The following is a 26,167-nucleotide window of genomic DNA, read 5'->3' on the forward strand; positions in this document are numbered from 1 at the left end:
AAATGTTGGAGCTATGCATTGAAATTCATAGTATGTTACTGTGACTCTGGGGTGACAGTTTAAGTGATTTAATGCCTAATTTGCTCAAATAAAGAGAAGGTACTTTCTCCATGATAATTATGAGGCTTAAATAAATTCAGCTAAAAAAAAGGGCACCTAGTATTAAGAACTTTAAATTTGACTCCATTTGGAATGTTTTGATGCATGTGCTTCTCACATCTTTGCCTTTCAGCTGTTCCATAGCTTATGTCTCCTCGTCAATGTTGAGCAGGTAAGAAAGAACAGGAGATCCAGGTCCCACAGATCTGTCCAATGCAAGCCTAACACATGCAGCTACAAACATAATTCTTTCAATGAATCTATGGCCTAAAATGATTTAGGACTGAATCAAGTTTTCCGGATATAAACTAATTGAGAGTTCAAAACCTCAGCTGCAGTTAATTTCTGATGATAATTGCTAAATGATTTTTTATAAGCTTTTGGAGGGAAAACATTCCAACATCAGAATTCTTACTGATGGAAATGTGTTTATTTCAAGCACTTTCAACACTAAATCCACCTGGGCCTCTCTCCAAATAATCTGAATGCTAATGTCCACTTGAAGAGAACTGCTGCATTCCTGAATCAATGCTGGATATAACTAACGCCCATTACAAGTGAGCACAGGTTTGAGAGGAACAGGTTTCAGACAAGCCTAGTGGATAAAAGGGGAACTCTTTGAAGATAACAGAGTAACAAACTTTGCAGCTTCATTTGTTGAAAGCCTGCTTTAGGAGGTTTTCAGATGCCACTGGTAAATGCAGATCTCATCTGAGATCTTTAACTCCCGGCTTTTGCCTCAGGAATGAATATATTTGAAGAGTGCCTTGGCTCATTCCTTTTATTTGCTGTAATTATTAGTAATGTACCTTTCTGTTCCCAAGAGGTTTGATTTTGGATAATAAATTATATGGTCATCTCTTCAAAGGTCCGTTGCAGAGCAAAGGCCGGTCTTTATGATATCTTCCTTATGTTAATCTAAGAAAACTTAGCTTCCCTTCCCTACAACAAAGCCTTTGGGACCAACTCTATCTTGCAGTCCTTTAAGTATTTCTTTGATGCAATAATTAAGAGCTCACATAAGCTAACGAGTAACTCCCTGTGGTTCTTTTAATGGCAAAAGCAAATAAAGTAACTTTTTGGAGCTTCATCTAATTTGGCAACCCCAGAGAGAAGCAAAAGGGATTGGCCTTTTAAGTTTATATTCCCAATCCTTTAAATTAGTTTTTCCATTTAATAAGTGAAAACTTTTGTATCCACACTGGACAGCATGTGACTGGAGGCAGACAGCTGCCACTGTGCTTTCTGGGATATCATGAAGGCCTTGAACTGGGAGTACTTTGTAGTCTCACAACTTTATGACTTGAGTCATCTGCCTTTCTGTTGCTGGGGAGAGGGTGTGCAGTGGTTTGGCAAGAGGAACGTCGTAAGAGCATGAAAACAGTGCCAGGGATTTGTGGAGAGTCACTGGGAAAAACCGGTTTCCCTGATGCAAATATGATGTTGAGACCGTGCCCTTACAGGTTCAGGGACCTAGTTAGGTTTCACTGGACTGCTAGCCTGTACTTCCCATGCCCCTGAAGTCTAAAGAGTTTAAAAAGAAACTAAGAGTAATTTCTTCCCATTGTGAGGAATTGTCATAAGACTACAATGAATACCTATGGAAACAAATTACACACAAGTCCCGCCTAGTCAGAGTGCCTGATAACTCTAGTTGAGCACAGTTCCTGAGAAGGTCATCTAAACAGACATGGCAGGGCTCCTTCTATGGCCCTAGACCTACTTTTTAAGTTTTAATTTTGTATTATTTTGCTTAAAGAGCCCCTCATTTTTATACACATTGGCTCCAGAAGTCCTGAGTCTTGCTCTACCTGTCCTAAATCATACATTTGAATATCCGATGTCCCAATGTGTTTCTAACCAGGAGAGAACAGATCAAGGTCAATATGACACAGCTGGTATCTATCTGGCTTGGGAAACAGGGCTGGGGCCTGCAAAAATGTTGGGGCAGGCATTATAGTGAGGGATGGGCCATAGTGTCTTAAAATTTGACTCATCTGCCAGTTTCTTCCATCAGATCTTTGCCCACAGCAAGGTTTTTTTTTTTTTTTTTTTTTTCATATCTACAGAAATGTGGTTTGGGATCTGGCAAGGGTCTTATTTTGTCAGAATCTCTCATTTTGTTGATGCTAAAAAGGTTTAAGCACTTACAGTTCCCTAGGGCTCTTCTTGGGAAGTGAATATACAGTATTGGATAATTCTGTCAGCAGGCAGAATGCTTCTCTTACTTGTAATCTGCACAGTGTATATATGGAAACCAATGGTTGATGCTTACCCAGATACCTACTACCTACGTATTTCAACAAAGAAGCCAGAATGGTTCTACACATCTTCCTTTAGTGTTCCACTATGAGCAAAGCTTCTGAATTCTCCTGTAATGAGAAATAAAGCTGAGAAACCCCTACTGACAGAGCTTAAAACTTGCCTGTCATTTCCCATTAAGAGCTGTCATTTATTCACAGTTAATCAGCATCTACTACACACACACACACACACACACACACACACACACACACCCCACACACACCCATGCCCCCTCCTCAGATCATTTAGACATTATTACTTTCTTTTGTTCTGAAAACCAAAGTTCATATAGGTGCATGTGTGTACTCACCCAGGAAAGGATCTCTATGCTCATGAAGGGCTAATGGAGGCTGAAGGTGAAGGTATTATGTAATTTCAGAGAAGCAGAGCAGACAGACTTTGGCCACAGCAAACTTTTCATCCACTGTTTTACAGAGTTTACATCTCATTTCTTATACTCTCAAGCTACATGGTACCTGGGGAGGGCAGCTCCCAATCTCGCTTTCCTCCTTTAAAGCTGCACACATTTTTCCATTCATAGAGGAATGTAAAGATGAAATAAGATTACTCAGACTGAGCTCTCTTCCCTTATGAGCACAACGAGTACAAAATTACCCATTTTGACAAGGAATGCTGATCCCCAATATCTGCATGATCCTTCCCTCATTTCCTTAAGCTCCTCAGGCAATACTTACCTGCCCAGGAAGACCTTTTCTGGCCTCCCTAAATAAACAGCCAAGCCCACACAGAGTTTCCACATTCTTTTCCCCATTTTACGGGTGCATTTATCCCTTTGTGGGTCTGTGATTCCTTTTATATTCCCTCAAGCACACAGATATCTGCATAGGGCACATCATTACTTGAATGAATAAGAAAGAAGGTGTTGATACCAGCCGGACTAGGGTTTGAAATGGGTGTTTGCTTTACACTAGTGAGGTATATCCAGTTCTCGGGGCTCCTCATTTGTAAAACAGGAAGAATAATTATACTGATTTTTAGGACTGCCAGGATGTGGCGTATGTGAGAGGATTTATAAACATTTGTTGCTACTTATAATGAATGATAAGATCTCCTATGTCTAGTCACTCAGTATAGGTGGGATGCTTTAGGATGGGAGTGGAGGCTGAAAGTTTAGCAAACCCTCAACATTTCATCTCGCGGGGAGGGGGGGCATTAAGGTCATTAAAGGATCAATAGGTTAAAAGGTGCTAAGAGCATTACCATATTACAGACATCCAAGCTAAGGGGCTCAAAGGGTTGCCCAATGTCATTCAATTTCAGGGGCCTGGCTCAACCCAAACTGAAGAGTTTAGCCTTCTACCTTGGTATTTCTCATGGCTTCCCCAATCACACCACAGTGTGGGTGGCAGCAGGGCTAGGTAACCTCAGAAGACCTGGGTATTTTTTGACACTCAGTTCTCCGCTGGTAGAATAATGGAAAACAAACCCCACAGCTTACAAGTTTGTGCCCTGGACGAAAGGCGAGAAAAATCTCTGCGAAAGGTATGAAGTACTGTGCAAATAAGAGCTGGAACTGTCAATAGCACTCAGGTCCTTAAGCTTGTAGTCCCAGGAGTCGCTCCTGTCTCCTCCCACTTTGGAGACCGCAATGTAGGAAGGAGGATTAACCTCGGGGGAGGAGTTCCGCCCCAGCTCCCCAGCCTGCACCAGCACGCCTGGCGGCGGACGCGCCCAGACTGCGCTTGGGTCTCCTCCTGCGCCCAAGCCCCCGCTGCGCTTCTCAGGGCAGGCTCCAGGCTCTGCAAGTTCGACGGGCCTCCAGGATGCAGGCCCCGCACAAGGAGCATCTGTACAAGCTGCTGGTGATCGGCGACCTGGGTGTGGGCAAGACCAGCATCATCAAGCGCTACGTGCACCAGAACTTCTCCTCGCACTACCGGGCCACCATTGGTGTGGACTTCGCGCTGAAAGTGCTTCACTGGGACCCAGAGACCGTAGTGCGCTTGCAGCTCTGGGACATTGCAGGTGAGCGCTCTTGAGCAGCGCGCGCAAAGGGGAGGGGTTGAGGGAGTGGAGAGTGACTTTACAGCTGATTTCCAGTCCTGGGATCCTGGCGTGCAACCAAGTAGGAGATCCAGATCGCCAGAGTGGTCCACTCTAGGAAACTTTGGGTAGAGGCTTGGAAACCTGCTTTCAAAGAAAGTGTTTTCTTGGTTTTGCTGTTGTTTCTGTTGGATTCTTACCCAACCCTAGCTGCAACTTGAAGTAACTTCACTCTCACTGGGTGTTCTGAGGCCATGGCTCAAGCTGGTTCTTCCACTTTCCTCTGGGACCCTGGGTTCAGAGCAGTCCGGAAGACTGTAGCGCCCTTCTGTTTCCATTCGAGTCCCTTTCTGGACACAAGTAGCCCGGACTCAGGCCACAGTTTCCCACGTGGCCTTCCTTCTGGCCAGCAGAGGGGAAGCCCCTAAGAAACTTAAGAGGGAACAGGATTGTTTCAGGTTAACTCTTGTTTGTCCATTCTCAAGTTTTAGGGATTTAGTTTATTCCAAATTTCACTACTATGGTCATCTCTTCAGTCAAGTAAGTTTGAGATTGTTGATTTCGTATACATCTAGGACAAGCTATCTCTTCCCATACCACTCCCCTCTTCTCCATCCCTGTATAGCTCTGGCTCTCTCTCCATAGCCTAACTCAGAAAGGAGACTGTGAGTGTGTTTTAGGACAGCTGTTTTTTCTGAGACAGGGTCCTACCACCTAACTGTAACTAGCCTAGAATTCCCTATGTAGACCAAGCTGACTTCAGACTTGTAGAGATCTATTTGCTACTGCCTCCCCAATGGCAGAGATGGGGGTGAAGAGGGGTGGGGGCTGTGATAATGTTCATGGCATTTGCTTTTAAAATTTCTTGATTTGATCCTGGTGTATTCTTTGAGATATCCAAAATCTGATAAACATTTTTATGGTGTTTGAAATCAGAATTTGACCAACAGGTGTACCAGCTCATAGGCACAGTGAAAACTGAGGCGGCAGTTTTCACTCAAGAGTGAGTCCTACTTTTCTGCTTGTAACCTGGGCATGAGTAGCCTCTCATTCTAGATGCTTAGTCACCTACCTGATCAGCAGCATCCCTGTTAAGCTGCAAGGCAGTAATGGCTCAGCATCTTCCTGTTCAGAACTTTTAAACTCCAATGAGATTCTCCATGGTCCACTTCAAATAGCCCTACTTAATCTTTGTTCATGGTTTGGGGCACCGAGAACCCTTTGGTAGATGACGGATGTAAAGTAAACAATACTTGTTCAGAAAATATGTTCATTTCAGCTAGTGCATTTGACTGCAAACATTTTGTCGTGACTAGAAATGAGAACCAAGGAAGAAGATTCCTGACAGGATGTTTCTGGTCTTGAGACCCAGGGCTTCTGTAACCGTGAGCTTCGCCAGGTCTTGTGATGAGGCTAGTGCAGACAAGTTCATAGTTTGGAGTCTTTAGCAGATTTAGAGAAACATGAGATGTTGGAGACTTGAAGATGGCATCAACTAGAGTCTTTTGAAGTTTTCCTCCAAGTCCGTGGACTCTGTTGCTTCATGTTTTAGTGTCTGAGGTATCTTCTGACTGCACCAAAGCCCCCAGGACCCCAGTTTAGAACATCTTACTGTTAAAAAGATGGAGCTGTCACTAGCACTAATTTCAAGTCCTAGTAATATTATGTCTCCAGCCTTGTTAAACATCTGTGAGTTTTAGTTTCCTCTTCTAAATGGGAGGATGAGAAAGGTATAATGATTCTGAGCTCAAATTCTAGAATGGGATACCAACTATAGAATACCTCCTTCTGAATCCTGCTTTATTTCATATGTATTATGTGATTATTGACAAATCCCCCAATCTCTTTGTTTCCTTTTTCTTATCTATAAACAAGGAGTATGTTTTATTCCACCAAATAAGAGAAGAATAACCAATAGTTCAAGGTAAAGACAATAATGCCTACTATCCAGGAGCTCATTAAATTACCCCTCTCTGAACAATTACACAGATTAAACAAGAGGAACATGGTATACATGTAGCAATTAAATCCTCATAACATGCAATTCCTATACCCCACATATATCCTGTCCTCAAATGCCAGTATCATTTTTTAGTCTCACCCATTTTGCAGCATAAAGTAGTTTAAGTTCCAAGCTTGCTGTCAGAACAATTTAACTCCCAGACTTGGGAATGCTTTTCTAAGCCATAGTTTCAGACCAAAGTTGTGGTGAAGGCTGTAATCATAGAAGTCTGTGCAAGAAGAAAATCTGATGCCCAGTTCCCTCTTTGAGAGCCTCAAACTCAAAGGCCCTGAACTGCTGAGTTAGAGGTTGAAAGCTCTTTTTAGGTAAAAAGCTAGGTAACCGGGGATAGAACCGTTGTAACATAAATGTTTCAAAACATATTGGGCTATAAGGTGATGTGAAATCCAACCTCAACTCTCCTCTCAGATTCAAGTTAGCTGAGTAAGTCTTCTAGTACACTCAAGTCACAGAATACCATCCTGTTTTTCTTTTTCTTTTTTGAGACAGGGTTTGTCTGTGTAGCTTTGCACCTTTTCCTGGAACTCACTTGGTAGCCCAGGCTGGCCTCAAACTCACAGAGATCCACCTGGCTCTGCCTCCCCAGTGCTGGGATTAAAGGCATGCGCCACTACTGCCCCAGCCATCCTTTTTTTCCTTAACAATGTTGTGTATCTATAAAACATGGATAGTAGTGAAGCAAGTTTTGAGAACGTTCAAATTATTTTCTTTTAACTTTATAAACAAAACATTATTTTATGTGTATGGGTGTTTTACCTGCACATATGTCTGTACACCATGTGTGTGCAGTGCACATAGAAACCAGAAGACAGCATTGGATCTTCTGAAACTGGAGTTACAGATCATTTTGAGCTACCAAGTGAGTGCTGGGAATTGAACTCAAGTAGGTCCTTTGCAAGAGCAGACAGGGCTCCTAACTGCTGAGCCATTTCTCTACTCCCTCCCCTCCTTTTGTTTTCTTGTTGAGACAATGTAGCTCAGGTTACTCTTGAACTCACTGTGAAACTAAAGATGTTTGAAACTTCTGGTCTTGTTATACTTCTCAAATGCTGAGGTTACATGCAATTGCCACCGTATTTGGTTTATGCAATATTGGGAATAAAATTAAGGGCTTTGTGCCTGCTAGGTAATTACTTTGCCCACTGAGATTTATCCTGAACCTTGACACTTTTGATGAGATGGAAAGGACTTACTCTGGCCCAATATGATAGACTCCTTGGTAGACTCCTTGTGTTTTATTTGGTTCAGTGATATTTGTTATTTGTATTCCCATGACATGTATTTTATAGTCACTTTGAGTAGTCAATCTGAAAGTTTCAAGACATTAGGGGCTTGTGAAACAAGTTGATAATCTCCCCCAAACCACACAGGGAACAGTGTTTGCTCCCTATCTGAGCAAGTACACCACAAGGGAGCATCTGGCTCAACCCTGTTTAGATGTTCTTGGTAGAGTCAAAGATGTTATTTTGTCCAAGATGAACCTGTTAACAGTGGATAAGCAGGATTCTATCTATTCTGTGATTTGAACTCATACTATGTTCTGCAAGTCCACCAGCCTGTGAGTACCCGACAAGAAGTGTGTTCTTGTGGATAAAGCCCTCTTCCTTTCTTTGGTTGGTAGATAGTCCTCACCTTTTTCTTTCTTTTTTCTTTTATTAAAAATAGATTTTTTTATATGATACATTTTGCTTATCCTTCCCCTTCCCTACTCTTCCACTTGTTCCCCATCCTTCCCTTTCTTTCGTTGTTAGGTAATCCTTTATTTTCTCCCATAATTTTTTGGATGTTATTAGATACCAGTATGGAGAAAGTGGAAATACATGAATTTATTTTTTAAAATTTTATCATTGGCTCAGATGTGAGTTTATATTCCCGCTTATCTATATACATCAACCAAGAAACAACAGAGTTTACACTTGAGGTTTCTTTTCTTACTACTCTGCAAACCCGGTAAGCAATTGCCACATTAGCCCATTCAGAGGCATGAATAATTCTCCTTGAAGCATCTGATGGACTCTGGGACACAGCTTCAGGAACTGAGACAATTGCAGACCCAGCAGGTACCATCCTTTAATCACCTGTTCTTATGGTTGTCCAAAGACATTTAAAAATGGGTTAGGGATTTAGCTCAGTGATAGAGCACTTGCCTGGCAAGTGCAAGACCCTGGGTTTGATCCTCAGCTCCAAAAAAATAAAATAAAATAAAAATAAAAAATAATTTCCTAAAATAGCTAGCATATGGTAGTGTCACAATTTAAAACATGGCTGTTGAACATGTCCCTCTCTACCTTCCTCGTAGCTTCTCTCCACTTCCTCTGGTTTAATAGTACAGTGTTTCAGATACATTCTATATGTAGTATGGGTTATATATGATGAAAATATAATACTTGATATTGGTCAAGTCATGAAATCTTACTGGACCTCAGGTGTCCCACCTATAGAATAGCAATTGTTTTATTTGTCTATGATATCACATTTGGAAGATGTTCTTTCTTTTAGCCTCCACCAACATTAATATCCTAGCCTCACCTTGCCTGCCGTATAGGTAATGCATGATAGTTTTCCCTAACTTTCTTAATTGTGAGTCTTGACATATAAGTTTCATATCTTCTGCCTTGTCTGTAAGATGCGGGTAACAGAACTTGTATCTGTTAGAGTTGTTATAAGAAATAAATGAGTTAATTCATGAACACTCCAGATACATAATAAACACATTACTATTTTTATTCTTAGTATGATAGTTACCATTAGTATAAACTACTTCTACATACATTTCCTGCTTGATCTTAATGTAGATAGAGAAGATAGTATCAAAGTCATTTTATACTAATGAAGGTCAAGAATCAAAGAAGCAAGGGACTTGCTCACAATAGGAAGGGCAGAATTAGTATATTTGCTTAATGGAAGTGTGTGTGTGTGTGTGTGTGTGTGTGTGTGTGTGTGTGTGTGTAAAACTTGACTGAGTCTGCTAGTCATCACAAGACTCAACTCCAAATTCAACAAATGCATTGTAAACATCATGTTTGCAGAGAGACTGCTTCTTCTCCATGGAGAAGTTTCATAGCAGCCATCCTCTACATGACAGTGACCTCTGAGAAGAACCAACTTATGAGAATAGCATTTCCATTTCCATGCAAGACTCAGCTATACTGTCTGTTCTCATTCACTTGGATCACCATGGTAGGCTGCTCTATAGTTTCCAAACTCCCATGTAGTGAACTAAACTGGAGGAAGGGTTTGGACTGGGCCACTTCCTTAGTATTTATGTCTAAAAATAATTATCTCATGAATTTTATAAGGTTTAAGTGTCTTGGCAAGAGATATAGATATAGAGAAAAGGCTAACTTTGAAAACAAGCATGTCAAGTAAAACAAAAATGAATCCGAGGATGGACCCATTTCTGCAGGAGAATTTGTTGCCTCGTTTCTGTCTTGGATAACTATAGGTTTTCAGATCACTATGTGGAATGACATATTGTGAGCTTACAGCTAAACAGAGTGTACAGCAAGCAGAAATGGAGAATTTTAAATATTGTGCAGAAAACATAAAAACTGGGGAATGAGCTTAAATATGACTATGAAAGCTGTGATTCTTCATTTATCAAAATCGCCATAATTTGAAGTCAGATGTCACTCATTTGAAGGTCAAGTGGAAATCTATCTTCTTTGTGATTTTTCAATATATTAAATGGAGTAATGCCTTGTTAAAAGTAATTTTATAGTTACATCATCTTGTAAGTTCTCATCTAAACCATTCAAGTCCTTTAAAGACAAGGCAGCTATGATTTCGAAGGGGGTTAGCATTGGAGTTTCAGGCCCACAGAACTAATTAATAGCAGAACTAATTCCATGTTTACTACTGGATCACTCTGGAGAAGGAAAACCTTTTTTTTTTTTTTTTTTTAACATTAGATGTATGATGTTATCTTAAGCACTGAAGTTCAATGGTCATGAAATTGGATAGGCAAGAGGGATCCGCAGTTCAGTTGCTAATGGTACATCTTTTTCCTGTAGTTCTAGGGATGGGACTCAGAACCTTGTAAAGGCTATGCAAGAAGCTACATCCTCAGGCACTGTAACAACAATTTTAAAATTAAAACTATCCTACTGACTATCCATTGGGATATTTATATTTCAGTTATTTTAACTCCTTGGCATTCCCTGTTTGTTCCAATGTTAGTTGTCTCTATTCTTTCTTTGTCTAGTCTTCCTACAGATCCATATGATTTTGTTTGTTTGTTTCCACATATCATAGTCCTTGCTAATATTTGACTCATTTGAAAAGTAACTCCTCTCTGGAAATCCCCCATTTTTTTTTTCAGTTGCAGCTTCTTCCTCCTTCAGTCTCATGTGACTTTTTGGCTTTTATTACCCTATAGTACTTCTCTTACCAAGTCTGGTATAAAAGTTATTTTGTTATTTTGTAGATATCCTTTGCAAGATTCAGAAGACTCAGCCATGAGTTTTTTGTTATACAATTTAATTAGATGAGCGTGGTCAGCAAAGAAGTAGAGAAAGAGAAAATGCTACTTGGGGGGTGTCCTAGTTACTTTTCCTATTGAATCAAAATATTCCAACAGCAGCAATGTAAGTGAGAAGGGGGGTTCTTCTAGCTCACAGTCCATCAAGGTAGGGGAGTCAAGAGCAGAAGCCTGAAGCATTGTATTCACAGTCAGAAAGCAGAGAGTGCCAAATGCATGTTAATGCTTAGCTTGCTTCCTCTGTTTTACACAGTCCAGGCAAACACACAGTCGGGTCTTCCTACGTCATCTCACATAATCAAGATCATCTCCCACAGGTGTGCCTAGGAGCCCATCTCCCACGTGCATCTAGATTCTGTCATCTCAGAGCATGATCAAGAAAAGTCCTAATTACTAGAAACTATGATCATGAATTTAAGAAGACTGAATCATTTAAGTGTTTTGTCATCTTTTACCTTGATTCTGTAATTTTTGTAGTATGCGTTATCCTGATACATTGGTTAACCTTTGTTCCCTATATTCATATTCACATTTAACTTTTAATTGGTTTACCACTCTTGCATAAAATTTCTCTCCCAGGAAGAATGATGAACTTTCTTGTTTACTTCCTGAGTCTAATACAGATGAAATATTTATAGTGTAAGGGGGATTGCAAAAATTTCTGTCTAATTTATAGGGGGAAGTTCAAAACAAATTGAATCAAAGTCCTTGCTGAGACATCTGTTTTCCTCTACAATATAATGTTTTATTAATAGCTCTATTTACTGAAGGCCAGGCATATTGTAGTCATATGCATCATTATATTTATTGCTCACAATGAGCTTATCTGGACACTATTATTAATTACATGGAGACAAGAAAACTCTGCTTATTTAGGCTATAAAAATGAGAAGCACATAAAACTTTTTGAAAGGCATACAGATAAGGAATTCTGCTGAGTTACAATTTGTGATTTATCTGACTGTAACTCCTATTTTCTGACTAGTCTATGCTAATCCTTCCCATTAGATGATAAAATAATACAATAGTTTTGCAACTCATAGATTGTTTAAATTTTGTCTATAGGGTAACTAAATTCTTTACAGCCATCAACAATGAAAGCTCATGATTACTGGGGTTAAAAACAACCATCCTCATATATGACTTTTAGGCTGGAATGCTACAGTGCCTGAGAGGCAGAAGTCTCTCATTTGAGAAACACAGCTAACAATAGCTGCGCAGTATCCAAATAATAACTAACTCCTACGGTGACAGGACAGTTTCTTTGTGGATATGTATTTATGTATGTGCATTCTAAATTTAAGGAAAATAGAGTAGTATCTGGAGGCTAAGGCAAAAAAAGCTCACATTCTTCACTCACCAAATTCTTAGTGTCAAAGTAATTTCTTATTATGCCCTTCAGCCAAAAGAAATACCTAAAAATTCTGTTCCTTAAAAAGTTAACTTGAAAAACAAAAACAAAAACAAACAAAAAAAGTTAACACCAGCTGACTTAACAAGCATATGTTTTGGGGTTAGGGATGTAACTCATTCAGTAGAGTGTTTACTTGGCACACATAAAGCTTGAGGTTTGATCTCCAGCACTAGGTGCAACCAGGCTTGGTGATGTTGCCTATATTCTCAGCACTCCAGAGGTGGAGGCAGAAGGATCAAACCATGAAGGTCATCCTGGGCTGTGTAGCAATTTCAAGGCCAACCTGTACTACATGAGGCTTTGTTATACACACACAAAAAAGTATCTTATAGCAAATAATTACCCATTTGAGAAAAACAGTATAACTTATAAGAGAGAATTATTATCATTTGATTTTTAAAAACTACGGTTTAGGGATATGTGTGTGTGTTTCGTTAGAGAATGATCTCTTAAAACCTTGGGGCAGAGTGGCCCTACTACCTTCATTTTCTGATCACATTGATTCTTTGCACGACTCTTGTTTTCTATGACAGAAATTTTCAAAATTAAACTACCCTAAGTTAATAGTGTCTGATATATTTGCTTGATATATTTGCCCCAAGATTTTGAAATATTACATGAGTTTCCTGGGGGGCATATTAGAGCATTTCTGGCATGTGTTTGGGGGGAATTTGTATTCTAAAGGAGTCTAGAAATCCTTCAGGAATTAAGATTTAGGATTTAAAAGAGTGTTTTTATACGTTATGTTAAAGGCTACTTAGAGCTACTATTTTGAATGCCAAGTAATTCAAAGCTGGTTTTTCCATTGGATGTATTAAGCTTATTATTTCATGAACATATTTTAGGTTGACTATTAGTAATTTTAGAGCAACAAAATTTTTAGTTACAAATTTTCGGTGTTTAATAATTGTAATGAAAGGCATCATACGATTTTAAAAATTAAGATCAGGGAAGGTAGTGTATACCTGTGATCCTAGCACTTGGTGTGTGAAGCAGGAGGATCACAAACTCAAAAGTAGCTTGGGTTACAGAGTAAAAAAAAAATTACGGAGTCCTATTTTCTTGCACATTTTGGCTCAGTTAAATATATCACAGATAACTTGTTTATTCTTGATGGATAGATTATAGAAATGTTAACTACCAAGAGGATGAAATCAAGGATATTGTTTACAGGGGATCTAAAATGAAGAGAAGTGCCTATGTAGTTCTGAATTACACACAAGTTGAGATCTTTATGAGCAGTTTGGTAGGAATAGGAAGTAAATACACAAGAACTAAGATTCTGCTCTATTTGGTCTACTCCTTTCCTTGCCTTCTACTAATGTAATATTCACTTTGTTATATGAAGTCTCTGTATTGCTAGTTTCATGTGTTATGTAAATCTATTAGGAGCACACACTTAGAGCCTCTTAGGGTCTACATGCTGTGCAGTCATGGGTACTGTGATTGAGTAGTTGAATACGTGGTTTGAGGAGTCTACAGTGTCACCGGGGACACACTGTAGAGGCTTGAAGAACATGAAAAATACTACAAACAGGTGTTGAGTTAAATAGCCAAGAGGGTGATATAATGAGTCACTGCTATGGAAGCTTACAGAGAGATGAGTGCAAAGGCAAATAGTCATAGTTTCCAGGAAGTTTGGGCTTGGGTCCAACATTGAAGGCCAGGTAGAATTTGGTTAAGAGGAAGATACAGAAGAGGTTATGTTGAAGTGAGGGTAGGTCACCTTAACATGAAGGTTTCAATATTATTAGACACAGGACTTAGCAAAGAGTAACAGGCATAGTTTGATTTGCTCTTAACACAGCTCTTAGGTAGATGATCCCCCAATTCCTACAGGGGACCAAGGCAAACATTCATCTTTTAAGAGACTTTCTGAAAATGTATTTCCAGTTTTGAATAACTCAAGCAACTTTTCCCCTTCCCCTAAGAAATGGGAACCAAGCTTCTCCACAGCCTTGGGTCTGTACTTTTATATTTGAATAAACCAAAGTATGTTCATATGCTTTGATGGAAAAAGCAAAGCAAAGCAGAACAAAACAGAAACCACCAGGATGTCCTAAGTAATTCTTAATTGGAGCTATACAACAATGGACCAGTCACAGGGGTTTCTTAGAAAATAAAATTGTATCTTTCACTGATTGCTACATATTTTGGTTAGAAAGAAGGTACTTATTTTATTAAATGATATGAATGCAAAGCTTATATTTAAAATATTTTTTCTTGAACATGACTATATAAAGGAAGTAGTTGTCTCAGCACATTTTCCCCTTAAAATGGAAATTTAGGAGTTTAGTATTGGTTAGTTCAAAAGTGTTCACAAGTGAATCATATATGGACCTAGTTTATAATTAATATGAGCCCTGTATTTCCAAGTGTTCAGAAATTTTCAAATATTCCAATGTGTGGATGTTTATGATACCACTTCCTTTCTATTATAAAGGTCTGAAGGGAATAATTTAAATTCTTTGAAACCTGGGGTGGATCACATCACATATTAGCAGTCCAACTTCTAGTTATGTACTTTAGCTCTAGGCTCTAAGCACATGAATCTCTACAAGTGTTGATACTGAGACACTGTCACAGAAAGTGAATTTGGTAGTAATATACATAAATTAAAAGAGAATAAGTTAAATCCACAGCCCTGACCATTTCCATCCCTATCCTAGCTGTGGTAAAGCCAAGTTTTCTTTGAGGGTCTATGAGTCCTACTTGAGTTATCCCCTGCAAAATTCCTCTGCTATCTCCGTCTCCCATTGTATCCAGGAGAAAAACAATCCTCACAACCACTGCTGTAGTTCAAATAATAATCTCTCACTACTCATCGCAATACCTTCCTAACTGGTGTCTCCTGTTCTGTCTTCACTCCCACAAGCCATTTCTCAATGCTTCAGCCTTACTAATCCATGATTCTCATCTCTTTGCAATCCTTCAGTATTTTCATATCTTGCCCGGAATTAGAGACAGTATCAATACAATGGCACCAAACTGTTTATCCTCTGGACCTCCTGGTCTCTGTTTTATCTCAGTCTACTCTGACCCATGAGCAGTCTTTGGTATCCCACCTAATCCCCTTTGCTTCCCAAAGACTTGCCAGACTGATCTGTGTTTCTTTATCTTTGTGCCAGGTGTTCCCTCTGTTTAAATCTACCAAATGTTCATGTAGTTTCTTACTTTACGCTTTTGGTCTTTGCTCATATGATACACATTTTCTGGAAGGTTTCTTATCCAACTTTCCAAATTCTGTCCCCACCCTCAGAATACTTTTTTCTCTTTTCCTGCTTTATTTTTTCCCATGATGTTTTTTAAACCACATCAACAGTATTCTCTCAATTTAACTTACTTCTTTTAAAATTTCTTGTTTACCTCTCACCAGCAAAATGTAATCACAATGGAGTCAAAGAAATTTTATTCTAATTGCTGGAATAATTCCTAGAAAATCATAAGCATTACAATGTTTTGTTTGTTTGTTTGCTTGTTTGTTGTTGCATGATGAAATAGATGGCTTATTCCAGTTCAAGTAGAAGGACAGTGCAGAATACACAGACAAGATAGGCATGTTTAAGAGCTTACACTTGTGAGTTGGGAGGGAGCTAAGGGATTAGGGCTATTAGCTAGCTTTTCTGGCACTGTGACAAACTATCTGGGGAAAATAATAAAGTAGTAAGGTTTATTTTTATCATCTCATTGCACCTAGGAAACCTAGGAAAGAAAGATAGGAAAAAGATAAGACACACACACACATATCATATAAATATGAAACCTCAAAGCCCACTCTCAGTGACACACTTCCTCCAACACAGCCACAACTCCTTCAACACGGCCACACCTACTCTAACAACATATCCCCCCCACTGCCCCAAACATACATGCAGATATGTAGATATCTTAGCTATTTTTCCATTGCTGTGAAGAGACATCATGACCAAGGCAACTCTTATAAAATAAAGCATTTAATTGGAGGCTTGTTTACAGTTTCAGAGGCTTAGTCCATTATCATGGCAGAGACCACGGTGGCAGGAAGGAATGGCACTGGAGAAGTAGCTAAGAGTTCTAAATCCTGATCCACAAGCAGAGAGAGACAAGTCCTGGCACAGGCTTTTGAAACCTCAAAGACACACGTCCTCCAACAAGACCACAACTCCTCCAAGTCTAAATCTACTCTCAACAAGGCCATACTTGCTAACCCTTCTCAAATAGTGCTACTCCCTGTTAAATTAGCGTTCAAATTTATGATCCTATGGAGGCAATTCTTATTTAAAACATCTGTCTATATATCTATATCTATCTATCTATATCTATATCTATATCTATATCTATATATATGGAGAGAGAGGAAGAGAGAGAGAGAGAGAGAGAGAGAGAGAGAGAGAGAGAGAGAGAGAGAGAGGGAGAGATTGTGATTTACTTCTTCCAGCCAGGTCCCATCTCTGTTGAGTGTGAAATAATCGTTGGCTATATGAAACCAGTAACTTAAAGATCCAGTCTCCTCAGCTAGGGTGAAGCTTAAGCTTTCAGTGCTTGAACCTTTGTAAGAGGCTCTTCCTGTCCAATGGCAACATAGTTTCTCCTTCACCCAGCAAATGAACCTTAATGAACTTTTACCATACAGAGTTCAAAGATGGTCATGGGGTGATAGAAATTTGATCATGATTGTGGATCAGTTGGTAGTGTTTCAGGCGTGATTATAAAAGGTTGGTATTAAGTATAATCTATGCCTAAATGAGGAAAAATAATGATTAATAGATATCTGTTTGCCACTGGCGTATCAGAGAAAAATATCAAGGAAAGAAGAGATTAAAATCTTCCACCAGATGAGCATTGAGGCACCTAAAAAGAAGAAAACTTTCACAAGATGTTATCTATTGGAGTATATGGGTTTCCCTAAGCTTTCAGAACAAGCTTTCTCTATTGACAGCTTAGTGTTCTTTTCATTACAGCAGGAACTAAATAATTTGATTATTTTTATTTCAGAGCATTGTGAAATGGCTATATTTACTTTGGATTTTTTTATATTGGTTTCCTTCTTTTCACATACTAGTCATATAAATACAGAGAACATATTTATGTCCCTTTAGATCTTATTATTGGACCATAACTCCCCCAAAGTACTATTTATAGTAAATTCATCACAAAAGACGATTCCTTAAGGATGAAAATGGCTACAAAAGTATATTGCCTTCTGGTCTGAAACTTATTGCAACAGATATGTACATGACCTTGGTAGAATAATGTTGATTTTTCTCTTCCAATGAACACTTATTACTTATTCACTAGAAGTGAGAGTCGATTATAAAGTAAGTATGCCAGCATGTACCAGTGGCTTGTGATTATATGCTGATGTATTGTAGAAAAAAAATGAACCTTTCAACTCAATTTATTTTCATTATCGCATTTTGTGCTCTCACTGTATCCAAAAGAGGAAGAAATGGCCCTCGAGCTTTGCAGCATCAAAACATGACTAACTGCCGCACAGTGGTGGCGCACACCTTTAACAAAGCAAGTTCCAGGAAAGGTGCAAAGCTACACAGAGAAACCCTGTCTCGAAAAACAAAACAAAACAAACAAACAAAAAAACACATGACTAACCTGCTCTCTGAGATTTTCAGTGCTGTGAGAGAGGTTGAAGCATGAATACACACTGTAAGAGGTAATCACGGTGTAGGAAAAGACAGCGGTGTGGGGCTGAGGAGATGGTTCAAAGAGTAAGAGAGCTTGCTGTGTAAACCTGAGGACCCAAGTTCAAATCCCTAGTGCTCACTTAAAAGCTGCCTAAGACTCTTAAGGAGATGAATTTTCCAATATGACTGGGTCATAACGTGTTTTGAAGGAAGTGAGATGAAGTTGTAAAAGTAGATGGAGACAAAAGATATACAGCATTATGTATAGTGTTAATAAAAATACTTTTCTTAAATTTGTGTGAATAATGAACAACTAAAACGACAAAGAATAAGGGTAAGAATTACCTTTTGTGGGTAGTTCATAATAAAACTGGAGTTGATAGACTAGGGCATATACTAACTTCTAGGCTCCACACTAAGTACTTCTCTAAAGTGTGTAGGACAGGCTGAATGGTGGTAGAGAATGCCTTTAACCTCACACGAAGGAGGCAGAGGCAGGCAGATCTCTGTGAGTTCGAGGCCAGTCTGGTCTACAGAGTGAGTTCCAGGAAAAGCGCCAAAGCTACACAGAAAAACCCTGTCTCAGAAAACCAAAAACCCAAAACCAAACAAACAAAAACAAAGAGTGCAGGATAGGAATAGGTATTCTATAGATTCTTCAGATTTCTTTAAAATGCTACCAGATTGAAATTGTTGGAAGACCTGTATTGGTACAGTTATACTCACACTTACTTTTATTTATATCTTGGTATCAAGAAAGTGATGAGAGACAGTAAAAGACGTACCAGGGATCCAGGTGATGGTCTATGTGGCTCTGCTGAGCAGTGGCGATTTTGATGGATAGGAGGTGGCAGGGTTAAAAGCTACTTCAGAAATGGAGTTTGGGGTGGGTAATAGAGACTCTGTGGAGGGGAAAATGAAGTGTGTTGGAAGACAGCCTGACAGTTCGTTGTGGGTGGTTGTGTAAGTGAAGCTATAAATCAGACAGGCACACAGGGGTGGTGGGAGGTGAGCAGCTATGCACCTGCTGGGTCAGTTGCTTGTCCCCTTTCTCTGATATAATACCTGATCAGAGCGACTTAAGGATGGGTTCATTTGCATCAACTTCCATGACATAAAGTTCACATTGGCACATGTGGTGGCAGGAGCGGGAGGTGGCTGGTCACATTGCAATCACACTCAGGAATCAAAAAACAGTAAATACCAGGATTCAGCTCACTTTCTCCTTCTCCTTTTTAGACTAGGACCCTAGCTCTTATGTTATGGTGCTGTCCTCAGTTAATGTTTTGTGTATTTTTTTTTTTTAAACCTCAACCTCATCCAGAATTCTTTCATAGGCAAGCCTAGATACTTGTATTGTGGGCAATTCCAGTACCTGTGAACTTAATCATATTGGCTCTTACAGCTGCCAAATTTCCAGAAACAGTAACAAATGTAGTTTACTGTAAAGAGTGAGAAAACTGAGACCCATTATGTTGAACAGACTAATCTGAAGTCACAAACCGGTGGGTTAAGGTCAGTTGGTTAAAAGCATCTGCTTAGTTTTGGTGAGTCTGTACTTTCTCAATTCAGCCCTCCTCATCTGGAAAGTGTCTATAAGAATATGGAGACCATTTTGTGCAGATGGAATGCACCCAATGGACAAAAGTACAGCAAGCACTCAGCAGTCAAAATTTCTTTTCTATGTTAAAAACTTAATAGAAATATGATGCAAAACTCTAAAAACAGTTTTGGATCAGAGTTTAAGACAAAAAATTATTACAAGTACTTAAGAAGAGACAAAAAAAAAGTGAACAAAATCCTATTACCTCTAACATATCTACTAGTGATTGCTGGAGGCAGGGACTAATAAAGGGTGCATTTTTATTTTATGAGCCCAAACTTTTATTTACATTGAATCACAAAAGTAGGTACACATCACTTTTCTTAGAAAGAATAAAATACTGAAAATGCAATGTATTTAGGAAAATGCATGCCAGCATAACCTCAAAAATACTTTAGATAAGTTCTGAACACAAGATTATGTAATGGTGAAATTCAATATGAAGTAATGAATTTTTTGTAGAGTATAACCTTCTATACGTCTGTGTAGGTTTTATGCCCATTTAAGAGACTCACTGCTTGGCTGTTCCTAGTGAGAACATTTAGGGTACTAATTGTTACCATTAGCTTTAGCTGTCAACTTGAAAGAAGCCTAGAGTCACCTAGAAAGAGGGAACTTCAATTGCTACTTGATGTAGGAGGGCCTAATGTGGGCATACTACCTGATCTGCAGGCAAGTAGGCCCTGACTGTAAAAAATGAAAGCAGATTCAGAGCCTTAAAGCAAGCTGGTAAGCAGCATTTCTCAGTGATCTCGGCTTCAGTTACTGACTCCAGATTCCTGCCTTGACTCCCTTCCTTGACTTCCTTTGAAGATGAATCTAAAACTAAATAAACCCTTTCCCTCTGGTTGATTTGGTTATGTTTTATCACAGCAACAGAAAACAAACAAGAACACTCATTATTAAGTAAAAATACCATTAAATACACATTATGGTTGTGACATTTGTATATATTTTTACCTGAGCTTGTGACACCAAGGAAACCATTTCAGGCTGTTAGAAAACACAGCCAAGGTTTGACTAAATCTTAGAAACGAGAGCAGCTGGGGGACCTTAACAATCAGCCCTATCAATTTCATTTACCACAGCAGAAAACTGAGATGCAGAGAAAGAAACATTTGTTTAAAATTATCTTGGTTTGTTTAAGACCACTAGTGATAAAATTAAGGTCTGTGTCTTTTGACTCCTTAAAGAAATGTGTTTACAATTTCATATCCCTCAAATTGTGGAGCAGAATCATGAGCCATATCCATATTACAATGGAGTGTGTTAAGAGGGTATAAGGAAAGTGTTGTTCCATCTGGTGAAGTAGGATTTTAGTAGAAGAGCCAAGTATGACTTTCCTTGTTTAAGAAACTTCTCATGTCCAGAAACGCTACATAATAGTGGCACAGAGTTAAGTAGCTGTCCAGTAAATGTGTGTTGAGTGAGCACTGTTATGCAGAGATGGGTTTTGAGTTTTGTTTTAAAGTAAATTTGCTTAGGACAGATGGAACAAATTTCTAGTTTACCTACAAGTAGGCACTCACTGAGGCTCACATGATTCTCACTTTTAATAAGAAGTAGCAGAGAGGGCTGTCAGCTGACAGAGGAAGGATAAGACGTGAGAGCCAGAAATGCTCCGGTCTGCCTGTGACCCCTTCCTGGAATGTCAAAAATACAAACTTTCCCAGTGGGTTGGCCCAGTGACCTCCACATACAAAGATCTTTTCTGTCTAGAAAAGTCGCCTTCTACTTGTTTCAGATCCATTCACTCAACACACTTTCATATACTCATTGTCCTTTTAAAATGCCAGTCAGGGTAAGATACCGTATGTTGCTTTTCACACAGTATGAATATGATCCTTGTCCATATGTTAAAGTGTAAAATCTTCATTCTTGGGAGCCAACTATTTTGCAAACCCCTGGACAAGCAGATTGTTGAATAACCCATGACTGCCCTTTGTCTGGTTAGATCTCTGGAGAGATCATAAGACATCCTTAACAAGCCTAGAGGCCCTCAGAGTTCAGAATGATCACAGAAGGCTTTTTTCCCTTTTGTTCTGAAATGTCATACCCCACCCTGAACAGTATCAAAGGAGATCATTATTTGTATCATGCACTAGAGAGAGAGAGAGAGAGAGAGAGAGAGAGAGAGAGAGAGAGAGAGAGAGAGGTCATTTGGGAAAAAGGGAAGTTCATCCGAGGGTTGTGTGTCATATGAAAAATGTTATACCCTTCTCCTTCATTGACTGAATGACTAGGAAAACAGCTTCAAATTTCTCTATGGTGCAACCTATATAAGAACTATCAGATTGTCAAGTGTAGATCCTGATTAAATGCTGTTCTCCAACACACATTCATGAGCAGGTGCTCAGATACTAAGGCAAGAGCTGTCGAGTTCCATCCATTCCCATGACGTGCTTAGGAAAGCATCCTTTCTTTAATACCATTGTAAAAGCAATCTACAAAACATTCATTACTTTGAATTAAAATTCACCAGCACAAATTCCTGTGTTCTAAATTTATCTAAAGTTTTTTTTGAGGTTGTGTTGGCATTCATTTTCCTAAATACATTGTATTTCAGTACTTTATTCTATGTAAGAAAACTAATGCATACCTATTTTGGTTCTGGTTTATATAATTTTATGATCCACTGTAAATAAAGATTTGGGGCTTATAAAATAAAAATTCATCCTTTGTTTGTCTCTGCCTACAGAAATCACTAGTGGACTTAATTAAAGGTAATAGGATTTTTCTCACTTTGTCTCTGCTGAAGTACCTGTAATAGTGTTTTGCCTTAAATTCTGGTCTAGCACACTGTTTATAGAACCTAGACCATATTTCTATTATGTTTTCAGCATAGTAAAGAAATTTTGACTGTTGAATGCTTAGTCTATGTTAATGCATTCCATCTGCACAAAACTGGTCTTCAAAGTCTTAGAGAGACACTTTCCAGATGAGGAAGGCTTAATTGAGAAAGCATAAGAAACTTGCCAGTACTCATTAGGAAGATTTTCAGAGCAAAACTGATTCTGGCCAACTGCAACTAATTCCTAAACCAATCTATTCTTTAAAAGAAAATGATTTTCTTCAATACCAGGCTTATGTCTTTGTCTAATGGGTTGCAGACTCCTTAATGGAGAGACTGTTTGGTTCACTGTTATATTGTGAGGACATAGACCAGAGACTGGCACAGATTCTAAAGATCCCTGGCAAGTATCTGTAAAATTGGATTTAGTTGGCTATTTCTGGAACATAAATCTGGAGTCAAGTTAGCTCAAGAGTGTGGTTTAGAACCTGGAAGTACTTGATGTTGGTGGATAACAAGGCTTTGAAATCAGGCAGCTGAGGTTTGAATTCTGACTTTGCAAACTTACCATCTGTTTTATTTGAGCAAACTACACAGACTTCCAATTCTCAATTTTCTCATTTTAAACTAAGGATAATGGTTGGGAACAGAGCCCTGTGGTAGAGTTGCTTATCCAACAGGCCTAATATCTTAGATTTGATCCTAATCTCTATAACATGAAGTCCACTTTCTGCCAGAATTTCCAATCTGTGAAACCTACTGCCACACTACAACTTTGTCTCTGGTGTTTTGAAGATCATTCTTTTTGTCAGAACTTTCTATGATTGAGATTGTGAAGCAGTTTGGAAGATCTGCCCCTGTTTACCTTTTATGGAGTCTATCTGAATACCATACCAAGTTTCATAGCTTATCTAAGCAGTGGAAGAGTATAGGTTGAGGACTGTTGAAAAGTTTCAACTTCAGGTTCACACTCCTGATGCTCTCTTCAGTTTGTCCTGCTTGATGCTTTGTGGCACCCAGCAGGACACTTCACTGAGTTCCACTCTCAAGGTCTTTGGAGCTTTGTAGTTCATTCAGGCAAAGGGCAAGAGTGGGTGTGAGAGTGTTGAGCTCCTTTCAGCTTTATACACCTCTGCCACACTTCCTTCATCTCTGCAGCTGGCTCTGCTCTGGCCACTTATCCCGGTAAAATATGTCCACGCACTAGTTTCTAAAATTTGGACCATCTCTCTCTTGTTGGTTGCCTGTGAACCGAGTTCCCAGGTAGCTACAGTTGAATTTGCCAGGGTACATACAGACAGTGTGGTTTGGCTGGAGTGTTGGCTGCTTTGTTGGCAAAAACCTACCAAAGTATCTTTCTGTTTTCCGTATCTCTTTCTCTTATAGAAACAGGATCTACTTTTTATATTAACATTTTTTTCATCCAATCTCACAGATCTACAGCTTCTTGTTTTTTGTTTGTTTGTGGGGTTTTTTTTGTTGTTGTTTTTGTTTTTGTTTTTTTTTGAGACAGGCTTTCTCTGTGTAACAGCTCTGGCTGTCCTGGAACTGCTTTGTGATAAGACTGGCCTCCAACTCATAAAGATACACCTGCCTCTGCCTCCCTAGAGTGCTGGGATTAAAGGTGTGACCCACCAGCAACTGGCTCAGACAGCTTCTAATCTATCATCTTACCCTGAACTTCAAAGAAGTTTTCATGTAGTTACTGAATATTTGAAATGTATCTAACTACTGTGACTGGTAGATTGAATTTTGAGTTTTATTCAGCATTAATTAATTTAATGTAAATAATCACATATACCTACCAAGGTACTATATAAGCAGAATTATAGAATATTACATACTACACAGTACTTTCTCAATAAATATTTCATAATTTTCACAGTTATTTACTTATTTTGTACGCATGTGTTTGAACACACAAATACACTCATACAAATACACACGCACACATACTATATTGTGGAGGTCACAGGATAAGCTGTAGGAGTTTGTTTTCTCCATTTTGTATGTAGGGTCTGGGGACTGAATGCATGTCTAAGGCTAAGCAGCAAGAGCCTTTAACTGCTGAGCCATCTCACAGACCCAGTATACAAAACCCCATTTTTTTAATGAAAGATTTCCTTCTGTCTGTAAACATTAAATAACACAGCTACATAATTGTATATTTATCCACTCCAAATTAGCAATAGAACTTTCTATTGCACCATCTTTTCATTTTGAAGGCCCCATGAATCTCTAGTGTAATGTATAATTATGATTCTAATTTTAAAAACTCCCTGAATTCTGTTTCTTTTTGGTGATAGGTCAAGAAAGATTTGGAAACATGACAAGAGTCTATTACCGAGAAGCTATGGGAGCATTTATCGTCTTTGATGTCACCAGGCCAGCCACATTTGAAGCAGTGGCAAAGTGGAAAAATGATTTGGACTCAAAGTTAACTCTCCCTAATGGTAAGCCGGTGTCAGTGGTTTTATTGGCCAACAAGTGTGACCAGGGGAAGGACTTGCTTGTGAACAATGGACTCAAGATGGACCAGTTCTGCAAGGAGCATGGTTTCGTAGGATGGTTTGAAACTTCAGCCAAGGTAAGGCCACATTAAACAATAAGCCTAATAGACTAAGATTCACAAAGAGCCCAGCACATAACCATTATCATTATCATAGATTACTGTGATATTTCTGCCCAATGATATAGAGTTTGCAAACTGCTTTATGCTCTGTCTCATAGAAAGGTAATGAGTGGGCGGGAATGAAATCATTACCTATTATTTAAGATGGTTATGACTAAGGAAGGAAAACCACTTGTACATGTTTTCCTAAACACTGATAATAGTTCATAAATGTCTACAACTTTCGTGAGCTCACAGTACACCAGGTGTGTTTCACAAACATTCTGGTACTGTGCACAACTCTTGTGAGCCAGGTGTGTTTCACAAGTGTTCTTGTGCTTAGTCCATACAAGATCCTATAATTTCATAGGAAATGAAAGAAATGGATGTGACATTCTGTGTCATTGTCTTATTCTTAAATCCACTCTGTGACTGTTAAATCCATTCACCTGCATGTCAGGAGTTACACTTTGTCATATGAATGAAGTAATGACAATAATAGAGGACCACCATATTGGGATACTAAAATGATAGGGTAAGAAAAGAAATAGTACAAATGTGGAGTACATAGCATAGCTTGGTACTTCTGATTCTCTGGGAGACTGGGAAGTACCAGGAAGAGGGAGCCTATGTAAAAGATCCAGCATCCTTCGTGGTACAAAAAGGCATTGCACTTAAAATTGAACCTTTCACTGATCTCCAATTTGTTAGTACAAGTTTTCTTTTCTATGCTCACTCTCAGCTCCCATTTTGGTTTATATTTTAAATCTCAATCTTAAAAGAAAATATCTTTCAACATAAATTTATTTCATTCATTTTACTTTTAATTGACATATAATATAATACAAGTTTATGTCATGCACTGTACTGCCTTGGCTCATTTACTCATTGGATAATAGTCAATGTAGGACATTTAGCATATTCATCACCTTAGCTTATTATAGTGTTCTGAAATTTTCTGTGTGAATTTAAATATATCTTTTAGACTATTGGGATTTCAATCTGTATACTTTTTGTCATGGCTGTTCTACTTTTGTTAGTGTACAATATTTAGATATTTGTGAAGCCCAAGCATTTGATACCTGTTCGGGATTCAGGTGTGCATAAGACAGGTATTGTCACTTTACTTATGGAGTTCATATGTAGACTTCATTATAGACATTTGTACATGTCCCCAGAAAATTGTGAGTGAAATTTCTTCAACAGCCATCATTCAA

General features: G+C 38.8%; 1 protein-coding gene across 1 annotated transcript in view; it reads left to right on the forward strand.

Annotated features, from left to right (window-relative positions):
* The first annotated feature begins 4,060 nt into the window (after positions 1-4,060).
* The window catches only part of Rab38 (RAB38, member RAS oncogene family), a 59,999-nt gene continuing 37,892 nt past the window's right edge, over positions 4,061-26,167 (forward strand). The window contains exons 1-2 of the mRNA XM_036173578.1: positions 4,061-4,389; positions 24,646-24,926. Of these exons, the coding sequence (XP_036029471.1) occupies positions 4,188-4,389; positions 24,646-24,926 (483 nt within the window). The 5' untranslated portion in view covers positions 4,061-4,187. The remainder of the gene's footprint in view (positions 4,390-24,645; positions 24,927-26,167) is intronic.

Source organism: Onychomys torridus, chromosome 1 (assembly GCF_903995425.1).
Source record: "Onychomys torridus chromosome 1, mOncTor1.1, whole genome shotgun sequence".
Lineage (NCBI taxonomy): Eukaryota > Metazoa > Chordata > Mammalia > Rodentia > Cricetidae > Onychomys > Onychomys torridus.